The sequence below is a fragment of the Aplysia californica genome, unplaced genomic scaffold (genome assembly GCF_000002075.1).
Source record: "Aplysia californica isolate F4 #8 unplaced genomic scaffold, AplCal3.0 scaffold00275, whole genome shotgun sequence".
Taxonomy (NCBI): Eukaryota; Metazoa; Mollusca; class Gastropoda; order Aplysiida; family Aplysiidae; genus Aplysia; species Aplysia californica.
Window position 1 is genome coordinate 283144 of NW_004797545.1, and position 12046 is coordinate 295189.

Here is a 12046-nt window from a genome sequence, read left to right on the forward strand (position 1 = left end):
TCTCTCTCTCTCTCTCTCCCTCTCTCTCTCTCTTTCTCTCTATCTATCTATCTATCTTTCTCCCCTTTTCTCTTTCTTTCTCCACCCCACTCTCTCTCTCTCTCTGCTCGCCGACAAAATTGCACGCTTTCAACTCAGTAGCGCTGGATGTTTGTTTACACGCTTCACGGGCCGTCACGCGCTAACAAAAGGTTGCGCCCAAGTCTTGCCCATGCGCGAGATACGGCAATTAAAACATCTTGGTATAGCTCGTTCACTTTTGTCTGATCGCGGTTAAAACGGGGTAAAGATAAATCGCCTTGTTTAATCTTTCTGTGTCATTGCATGCAGATTTAAATGTTAAGCGACCAACAAAATCTAGAAGCACATTAATGAGTGTCACTGCACATTAAGGTTCCGACACGCATCCTTTGATGTTAGTCAAAGACGGGTAAAAATATTATAGGGAATTTGCAATACACCATTACAAAGTTGGCCTATTTGTCACCAAAACCGCTCGTTAACGGACGCGAAATTTTACAACTTGAGTGGATGAGTGCTACCACTCTCCAGATAATTCAGAGGTGGAACGCACTATACTAATATAGTCTACGAGTGATGTGAAAATTTAGTTTTGATTGCTTCCGAATCTACAAGACAAGACTTCTACACTTCATCAATATTTGCAGGTACCCTGTGAAAAGGAAAAAAACTAGTGCTACTGTACCTTAATTAACTTTTAAGTCCAGATACAAGCCTTTCGTCACTTTGTCTTATTCTGACGATAAGATGTTAATGAAATTCTAGCTGGGTGTTTACTGACTCAACAGTGGAAACACATTTCGCGATAATAAGACTAAACCAGAGCTTTCCTAATTAACTGTTGTTCACCCTCAGTGGAATGTAAAATACTCAACAGGAATACTGAAAAGATAAAAATGGATCATCCACGATAAGAAAGTTATCTACGCTCCATACTTCACATTCCGAATCTGATGTCTCTTATGGGTTGATAATTAGTGACTGCTGGATAAACCCAAGCCCGTATCTCTTCCTGTAATTTTCTTTGTCTTTGACGTGATGACACATTTTCCCCAATATTCGAAGTCCACTTTTTCAATGGCTTGTGCTGTCAAAACTTAAATGTCATGTAGTTTGACTGAAGGTTGTGTTTCTGGAAGCGACGTTATTTTTTATCTTTGCTTAAACTAGTTCAATGGGAATGAGGTGTGCGAGGTAAGCCGGCAGTCGGAGACTTGTGTGACCATGCCCACAGTTATTGTGTCTATTGCAAAAATTTTAGTTTAAAAAAAGATATAAAATGTAACTAGATCTATACGTAACAGCTCCGGTTTGAGGGTACCGAAAGGTAAAAACATTGTATGTAATCAACCTTCAATATCTGTCTTCCGCCAGCTCAAAGATAAGATGGTACTTTTTCCATTTGCGCGTGATAATCCCTATTATCAGTTGACTTGGACAGGAAAACAAGAGCAGCACCCTTCAGAGACAAACCCAGAGTTCTTGCTATTGTCTGGCCAACACCAAATGGACAACTTGTCGACCTCATTACACAGAATCTAAGATGCTTTACACACGTATCCATAAGAATATAGACCTTTTGTGGTCTAGCAGCTTAACGCGTAAATACACCAGAGTGCGCTGTTAATGATACACGTATGGATGTATAATATAAAGGAGGCAAAACTTGTGGTGTATACTGAGAGTAAACCTGACACGTTGAGAAACAGTGAGTATAGCTTGTCTAACTCAACGAGCAGATAACTTTTGACTACACCCATCGATTTGTATCGACCTTTTATCAGTAGTCTTGTATTGATTGTCTTAACTAACTGTAAGCAAATGTGATGAAGCGTGGTGGAATCAGGCTCTCGTCAAAATAATCAAAGTGAAGAAACTTGTATTTCTCCCCAGGTTTGGGAATTTTTATCAAATTTTTGTTTTTTGGCTCTACGCCTTTCATGCCCTTTAAAGAACTAAATTCGGTGTGGATTTTTCTGAGAAATGTTGATTAAAGGCACAAAAAATGTAAATATTCAGTTACCACGGATTCTTACTCTAAGGAAATAGCTAATCTTTGGCGGCCATTTTCTTACTAATTTTACCTCTGAAAACAGGTGACCCACCACTTCCTTCTTTCGCAAATATCTCGACTTGTATTCAAGATAAATGGATATTTTTTTTCATCCAAATAAAGACAAATGAACAAGCTTTAAGATGATACCTATAACTCTGCATGCCCAAAAATTGACGAGAGCCCGATTCCACCACGCTGCCTCGCAAATTGTTCTGGCTCGAATGTTGATAAGCAATGTGTTCTCTTTGTCTTTGTTAAAAAATATACATGTAGAGTAAAAAAAAATGTGATTAAAGTGTGACTCACTTTATACTATCATAAGTCGTAACTAAAAGATACGAGATATAGTTGATAAAAAAAATTTAAAAACTTGCTCCCAATCATTCCGTTTGTAGGAATTTCCAATTATCTTGTGTTCAAAAGGGAATTTTGCTTGTAGGAACCCAAAAATTTTAACCCATTTTCTGCTGACGTCCTTTTTTAAGGACGCTTTGAAAAAAGCCGACAATTAACAATGATCATACATAACAAGATGGTCCACTCCTTTCTTTCAGCCAATTAAAAAAGTGTCCTCAAAATTCGGTGGCGCCCACTTCGCAAATGCGCACCCTTTGTGAACTGTTACCCTACTTGTGTGAAAAAAAATCAAAGTCATACCAATCTTTGGTGATACTAAAACGTTTTTGAATAAATAAGAATTCAAATTTCGGAAGAATTTTTTTTTTTTAATGGTTACGCTGACAAAAAAACCTCTTCCTACAGTTTTCTTCGTTTAATTTGACTTCAGAATGAGAGGCGAGAGGTCATTAAAAAAACCACAAAAAACCAAACTCCGCACTGAACGAACCCGAACAGCTGATGAACAGCAGTCGATCTGCGCACGCAAGGAGGTGCTGTTCCTATTCTTCTTCAGGAGAAACGAAAGAGAGCTTCAAAACAGACTGCAGCGCCATCTGAAGCAATGAGCGGACTTCCGCGGACACGTTTTTGGCTGAGTGGACCATCTTGTTATGTACTATCTTTGTAATTAATACATATTCCAAAATTTTGTTTCAAAGTTGTGGTTTTTCAGATACCAAAATGGTAAATCTTTTGTTTAACGAGAAAAGTTTCACACCAGTGTGAGTTTTTATGCTGATTTTGTTTATTAAAGGCTGAAATTTCCAAAATAGCGGCTGCAAGCAAGTCTGTTAAAAGGTGAAAGTAAAATTGTAAGAAATAATCCAAATTTGAAGCAAAAACCTATTTAAACAGATAAGTACCTCCTTAGGGAAAACAAGCATCAAGTACTTCATAATGGTTGGGTTTTTTTTGTCACATTTGCTTTTGAAACCCCTGTCCTTTTTTAAGAACACCAGCAGGAAGGGGGTTCCCGATCTATACTCTAATGCTAGTGGGTTAGGCTGCGTGCGGCTTTAGTTTGATACATACATAGTAGAATATCTTGCTGATATAAACATAGGACGCTAGATTTAAATCTTTTAGGATACAATTTAGGCCTAGATGTAAATGTTATGGACGTTCATTATTTACTGTGATAAAATTCATTGTATACAAAATATGTATATGATCTCCTTGTACACACAGACTATTAGCTATAGACATAGTTATAGGTCTAGTTGACACACATCAATGCTGACGCTTTTTTTTCTTTTAATTTTCACCTTTCTGATTTCTAAATACATTGTATTGTGTTCTACCCAAACAAACCAGAATTCTTTCTCTCCAAAATGCCATTATAATAACAGAGGCCACTGATAAAGCAGTGGTTGATGGGAGATTATACATACAGCCTCCAGCTGAAGGAATACATTCTCTCAAAGAAGACAAAAAAAACGACGATGTTTATAACAGAGTTACCAGTGATGACCTACTCTCTCACCAACTACCATCGGAGGCAGAAGCCAGCCTAGATATACCTGAAGGAGAGAGATTTATGCTAGAGCCCAAGGAGACCACTCCTTCTCTCTCACTCTTTCTGAACTAAGATCCTTTTTAGCCATCCACGAATATGAAGTTCCTTCATTAGGCAGACAATGAGTTTCCAATAATGGTGACAGGTTTTCCAAGGTTCGACCTCTATGACTTGCTGAATGATCGCTTCCTGGGGTACTTTCCCATGGAAGAAACCATGGGCATAGATATGAAAGGAGCTTGGTGCTGTACTATGGTCGACATGGACTGAAACAATGCATTAGGGGCAAGCCCATTCGTTTTGGTTATAAACAGTGCGTTCTAGCCTTTCCTCTTGGCTATGCAGTCCCCCTGGACTGGTACCAGGGACCTCATGCAAAGTTTGACAGGCAGTAAGAACTTGGTTACCGCTGCTTGCAGCACTCCCTGAGAGAGGTTTCAGGAGAACAGAGACAGTGAGGAGCAATCGGGAGGACAAATGAGCCTTTGACTCAGATGGCCTGCCGAAGCTTGATCGTGGATCAGGGGACCATCGATTGGACCATCGTAACGTCTTTGTTTTTATCCCGGGATGACAATTCCGTGGTCTCCATAGCAAGTAACTGTTTGGGTCTTGAACCTATTGGAACTGTAAGGAGGTGGTCTGCTGAGAATAGCAAGCACATCAATATTCCAGAGCCCAACATCGTTCAAGTGTACAGTGCCTCATTGGGGGAAGTTGACCGGATGGATCAAAATGTAAGACTGTAACGGATCATCATAAGTTAAAAGAAATGGTGGTGGCCACTTGTTGCTTTCTTGTCAGCTGATGCTGCCACGAGCAACGCTTGGCTTCTGTACAGAAAACCTGGCTGATCTAATATATGAAATCATGCTTTTTATGTTTTAACATATTTTTTTCTTTTTGTTTTTGTTTTATATTGCATTTTTCCTTGCACACCATCTATTTCAACACACGTTTACAATAGAGATCTAAACATCATTGATTTATCCAGAAAAATGTCTTCAAGAATACTAGGAATGTTTCATTTAAAATTGCTTCACGTTTTTGGAGAGTAATGTTTTCAATAGACATGTGTTCTATACGTTCTGAATGTCCTTTCCTCCTAGCGTCCTTTTTAAAGGACGAAATAAGATTTATAATTTTGAGTCCCAAAATATTTTTAAAATATTAAACACAGTTTTGCTTTTTGTGAAGTGGTGTGTTTGTTATATGTAAAAATTAAAAAAGAGATGAAACTCAAGCTGAAAATGGTTAATAGTATGGTTTGAACCAAAAGAAAATGATATAAAAACTATAATGAAATATGCTTTCAGAACTGTACAGAAAATATGTCTACTTTCAACCTCTGAAGGACACCCAGAAATAAGCCAGTCGTGATAGAGAAAAGTATTCTTCTTTCACAATTGATCTAGTCTAGTATAAGGTTCAACATTTTAAAAGCATGCCTTGAAAAGACAAAACAGATTTTCAGTATCTGAAATGTGAAGGCTGAAAGTCACCCCTAAATAAAATGTGATGTTTTCGTGTTGGATGAGCTACAGACGTAAGAACAAATATTACTTCATTAAAAAAAATAATTAAAGAACACGCCTCTTATAACATGCAGATTTTTATTATATATTTTTGCTGATCTCTTCCCGTGTACATGTAAAGCTCAGAAGCCAGAAATAATGCTTACATACATGAATCAGTTCAGGCTTCAATCATTCAACAGATATCAAGATGTATACTGTAAAAATGCGACAGTACTTAATAGTACGTTTCAAGTGTTGTTAAGCTCATATTGGAAACAATCATTGTAGCTTTTCAAAGTTAATTTTCAAATATTAGAATTATCTTTGTTGTTTCTATGTAACAATGTTATTTCTGAAATAGGACCCAGCTTGATAGTAACTTTTAAAATGTGTAGATATGAAGCATTTTTTCTTCTCCAAGTTTTGCTTGAAAGCGGTACTCAAGACCACTCTCTTTACCATAACATTTGTTTAAGAATAAATGTACATAACGTTTGGCGTACTTTCTAGCCTAACAACACTATAGTGCTTCAGCAGGACAAGAAGTTTTGTTGTATCTTTAACACAGACAATCATCCCACTAATATTTCAAAGTACCGAAAAAGAATTGTGCTGATTTTAAATGGTATTTTGATCATTTTGTGAAATATGTCTGGATTGCACAATATAGTTCCTTTAAAGTATAATTGTTATACACACGACTGTAAAAATTATTGATATATATTATATATATATATCTCAAATAGACCTAATTTGACCCAAAAAATCACGAAAACCTCCAAACTATGATTTTTAAAAAATCTTTTGAAATAGAAGTTTTACCCTCTCTTTTCAATGAAACATGTTGCCGTGTATTTGGGCTATGTGTATATTTGTACAGGTGTTCAAAAGCGTGTGCATGAGTTGGGATGTGCGATAGATAAATTCCTGGTATAAAAAAATAATGTAAAAACTGCTCTAGTACCGCTATCACGTGTTATTTTTCAACCTTGCCAATCGATGAATGTCATGACATGAGACGACAGAGTAACTGAGCTTTCGATTTTCTGAAATTGTGAAGATGTTCTATCACTGGGTTTTTATATACCTCAAACGTAATTTGTAGATGTAGGGGTCAAAGACCTTTCAAGTCAGTAAAATCATTTTGAAATTATGAAATCTTGAAACCTATACCTCAAATAAAAAGACAGGTAAACATCTAAATCTAAATGCACAATGAATAGACGGGGGATTAAGTGTCATGAAGTTGTCACTTAGGAAATGGTCGAATCTTTATTTCGCTGAAGGAGACTGAGCCATCTGTTACACTGTGCCATCTCAAGCCCTTCGCGCCCACTGTAACTCCCCACAGTCCGTTGAGATTTACGTTATGGCAGCCGTTGTACCACCAAGCTCCGTTATAGCTATTGGCACAGCTTCCACCTGATGAATTGTCGTTGTCACGGTCCTTAGTTGAAAACGCCATGCCATTGTGATATGCCATACTGTCACTTGCATTACCCGAAAATCCGGAAAGATGAATTTTGTAATTTTCTGTTTCTCCAGATAACGAAAAGTTGTCGTAGCTGGCGAAGTAGTTTTTTCCCTGGAATTTCAAATCGAACCTCAGTTCGTATCTCTCCTGGTGATGAGAACGTGAGAACAATTAAAACAACCTGTAAATCCACAAGGTTTCAACACATACACAGTCCAGTGTTTATGTCTGAGTTGATAATGAATTTGACTTTGACAATGACGTGACAGGTTCAAATCTATGTTATGTTTAAATATTGGTCCTCCCAAAGATTTCCTTTCAGCCAGGTGTCCTAGAGACGGACCACGTCCTCGGCTTTAGAGCCTTGTAAAACAATATAGTTAAGTTACTCATACACGCATAATTTAGTCTCCAAATTTTTAAAAGTCAAACTATTTGACCATTTTTCGATCGTGTAAAACTGATATTGATGTCCTAAAACACACACACACACACACACACACACACACACACACACACACACACACACACACACACACACACACACACACACATATATATATATATATATATATATATATATATATATATATATATATATATATATATATATATATATATATATATATATATATATATATATATACATGTTTATATACTTAGCGTGTACGGAGAACATCAAACTGCCAATACGTTTGAAGTCCAATAGCTTGACCAAAAGTTTTTGTGTGTAAGGGGCTACTTAATAATAACATAGAGCCTTTCCAAAAGTAAACCAACATAACGAGGAGCAACAACAGGAACACGTTCAAACATCGACATATATAACAAAGTTCCCGTGCGGTCACGCATTTGGACAGTCCACTGTATTAAACTGTAAACAACTTGCCTGACTTGTCAACTGGTGGACTTTCTCTAGCCCAAGCCAGAAATTGCCAGAGAGGTCGCCGAATCCGTTCTTATAGTCCGTCCAACCACGGAAAAAATTAACATCCGCCGAAGCACGTCTCTGTTGACAAAACAGAACATTACACAGATTTATAAGGTCTAGATCTTGTATCATGAAGCGTACGAAATCACATTGCTTGAAAAATCATGCCAGGTTTTAACTTCTAAAACAAGAAGAGTTAAAATAAAGTTACCAATAATATGTTATGACAGCACTGCGAACTAAAAAGCAGATTTAAAATGTGTTCTACCTTGGGATTTTTCCTATTTTGTTTTTTGTTTATTGCATGACAAAAACTTTGAAAAATGATAAGATAAGATACCCCTTTATTGTCAGGATCCTGGCACATTGGTTTGGAGTTTCACCACGTACACACATACACATGCACGTGTACACACACACACACACACACACACACACACACACACACACACACACATACACACACACACACAAACATGCACATATACACAGTATGCTTGCATCCCAAACATGCTTACAGTCACACGCATAATATAAATGATCAGTATATAAACAATAATAATTTTAAGCTCGATACGTAGACCTACTCAGTATTCTGATTATAACCACACGAGTCCTTGTATTTGTATATTATTATACTGTACACAGATTTTTAAATATTTACAACTTGAAATTGAAAAGTCACTGAGCAGAAAGACTGTAACACGTTTTGCAACAGTAAAATTAGGTTGATCTCACTTGTATCCTCCCGTATTGCACAAAAATAATGGTAATCTCATCTGTAACTGTAACATCTCGAATAACGGTAAACTTTTGATGGTCATAAATGTATATCAGTTTGTATTATGGTGTCTGACTTGTATTATGTTAGCTTATTTTGCAGAAAATATTAATCTCACCGGTAAAATATTTCAGAGAGTATTATTATTACTTGTAGGCCTATTACTATAAACTAATGTTAATTTTCACCGTATAGAATCAGAAGGTATTACTGTAAAGTAATGTCCATCTGTCCTGTATTATATCAGCCTATAACGCTGGAAAATAATGTTGATCTCACCTGTACTGTATCAGCCTGTACTCACCTGTATCACGATCCAGCCACCTTGGTCCGTCACCGTGTCACAGACTACAAGTTGACCGCTAAAGAGACGGACCAGCGGCCGAGGACCCAAACCCTTAGCATAAGCGCACGACTGGGGCTGAAGAGTAATGCACAAGGAAGGAGTTTGGTGGACGGCTATTGGAAATGGCGACGTGAATAGGTTTGGCAGCTACACGACGGGGGAATACCCCGGAAGAGTTTAGGAATCATAGAGGCAATGAAAGTCAACTAGGCAGTCAGTTTCTCAGTTTCTCAGTTAAATCTGTGAACGAGTTTACCACTAAGTCAATCAGGCATTTTATCCCCAAGCCATCCAGCCAATTTATCACATTTTTCATTAACCAGTTTTCCACTTACTCCATCGATAAGTTTATCTCATACTATATATAACATACAAACCAGTATATTGCACTATCCGTCAATCAGTTGACCACATACTCTATAAGCCAGTTTGTTGCACTATCCATCGATCAGTGTATCGCACACTCTACCAACCAAGGAACCAGTACACACAATCGTTTCACTTCAGCATAAATTCAACCACTTCTGTGTGAAAATTTATTCATCAGTATAGGAGCTCTCACCTGTAACTGGCTTTTGACAACGCTCAACTTGCTCTCAAAACTGGCTTCAAGATCCTCCATGATGGACGTCACGTTAACCTGAAGGTCTTGGTTCTGTTGAAGACCCTCTTTCCTGTTCCTGTCCAAGGCAGCTGCCACGTTCTCCAGAATCTGGCGTTTGTGGGATAGCAGTTGGTGAGGACATTCTCTTTTGTATAGGGCCACGGTGTGGCTCAGAGCCTGCAAAGTGAGGTAATAATGATAGTAAGAATAACAATGTTAATAATAATAATAGTAATAATAATAATAATAATAATAATAATAATAATAATAATAATAATAATAATAATAGTAATAATAATAACTACATTAACAACAATAATAATCACGATAATAATAATACGAGGGGAGGATAAAAAAAATAACGCAAATCCGTTTATAACTTAATAAGAGAAAAAAGAAAGCAGTTACAACTGTCATACCTAAAATTGAAGGGCAGCTTCTGAGGATCAGATTTCTATTTCTCAACATAATCTCCATTTAGTTAAATAGCCACAGTTCACCTTTTACTAAGTCCACGTATGCCTCCTTCGTAAAACTGAGCAGGTTGGTCTTTAAGCCAATTTCCTACAGCCGTCTTGAATTCTCCATCTTTTCCATAGTGTTGACATCTCAATGGTTTTTGTCTATGACGGAAAAGGTGGAAGTCTGAAGGAGCCAAATCAGGAGAATAGATTGGGCGTGGTAGTGTTTTCCATCCCACCAGGTTGATTGTTTTCCTTCTTCTGAACTCGTATGCAGACGGGCGTTGTCATGGTGAAACAACTCTCTTTCCTGTCGAAATTTAGTCTGACTCGTCGAATTCTTGCTTTCAGTCGAATCAATGTAGGAGTCAGAACTGATAGTTGTTCCTCGTATTTAAAACTTCTGTGAGAAACACTCTATGAATGTCCCAAAGTACGGTTCCCTTGATATTCTGACAAGCACATGGACACCTCTCCCTCTTTTTCCAGTCCATTGCATAAAGGTCTGACCCATCTTTATGCTGTGACACAATCTAGAGCTTGGTCCTTGTAAACATTTTGAAGTCTTTGAAGAAGAAGAAGAAGAAGAAGAAGAAGAAGAAGAAGAAGAAGAAGAAGAAGAAGAAGAAGAAGAAGAAGAAGAAGAAGAAGAAGAAGAAGAAGAAAAAGAAGAAGAAGAAGAAGAAGAAGAAGAAGAAGAAGAAGAAGAAGAAGAAGAAGAAGGAGGAGGAGGAGGAGGAGGAGGAGGAGGAGGAAGAGGAGAAGGAGGAAGAGGAGGAGGAGGAGGAGGAGGAGGAGGAGGAGGAGAAGGAGAATGTAGATTACTTTTAAAACACCTAATTTTCCAACTCAAGGCTCTCTTCAAACATTCTTACATGTCTGTATTAAGGAATATATCTATATTTGAAAAATGAATCTCACCTGTATCTTGCTGTCCAACTTGCTATCGAAACTCGCTTCAAGCACCTTCAGGGTTGCCGTCATGTTCTGGAGAACGTCTTGTTTTTCCTTAAAACAATTGTTTTTGGTATCCTCTATGGCTGCTGCTACGTATTCCTGGATGTCTTGCTTTTGTTGCATACACTGTCTCTTGTTCTCTTCTACCATTTCACTGAGGATCTGAACAGTGACGTCACTCTTACGAGTGATAGAAGTCGGTAGGCTTTTCTGCCACCCGACACTGCCGTGGGAATTCAAAATAGTGACATCACAACGGTACACACCGATTGTATCGTTCGTTGCCAATGGCCAAGAAAGCCGCAAATAGCTGTTAGCCCCGGAGACAATGCTGCCCGTAGCGGTCACATCTTTAGCTGTAAGTCTGACGTCCACATCATCGTCGCGAAGTTCCGCAACACTGGACCATCCGCTCAAATGTTTTTTCTGGATTCTCATCAATAGAATTTCCGAAATGTCTGGCTGCTGATAGGGGTTGAAACAATTCAGAGAAACTTGTGCTGTCTTACCGATTTCTATTTCTCCAGACGTAACATTGAGACGCCATGCTTTTGAACACATTACCAGGGCTGCTACCAAAATAAGGTTGATAATTAATGTCCTTTTGGCCTCCATGTTTTAGTACTGCTAGTAGTAATTCTGTTCACAAAGATCTTCACGTACTTTGGCTCGGAAGTCTAGAAGAAATATTGAGAGAAAACGTTCAAATAAGACAACATTTGATCAATTTGCTCTTCAGTCCATTATTTAAAATCATTAAATTGAACCGTTTGTTGCTGTTGTTGTTTGATTGTTTGTTTTAAACAAAAAGTAGTATTGGTGGGCAAAATAGAAACTGCCAGACTATTGATCAAAACAGAAAAGTGCAAAATCTTAATATTGGGAGTGTATTTAGATTGTACGGATGTTGGCATTGCGTTTCCGATTCCATTTTTATGCAAACTAAACATCATACAACTGTTTCACTCTTTTAGATCTGTAAA

The 12046-nt window shown here is 37.7% G+C and overlaps 1 protein-coding gene across 1 annotated transcript; it reads right to left on the bottom strand.

The window, feature by feature from the left end:
• Nucleotides 1–5619: 5619 nt before the first annotated feature.
• On the bottom strand, nucleotides 5620–11501 carry LOC101857954 (tenascin-R). The gene is made up of 5 exons (XM_005101232.3): nucleotides 11028–11501; nucleotides 9604–9822; nucleotides 9000–9116; nucleotides 7873–7992; nucleotides 5620–7130 (listed from the first exon to the last, which is right to left on the bottom strand). The coding sequence occupies exons 1-5, from the start codon at nucleotides 11499–11501 to the stop codon at nucleotides 6759–6761; spliced, it is 1302 nt and encodes a 433-aa protein (XP_005101289.3). The 3' UTR covers nucleotides 5620–6758.
• Between the last annotated feature and the right edge of the window lie 545 nt (nucleotides 11502–12046).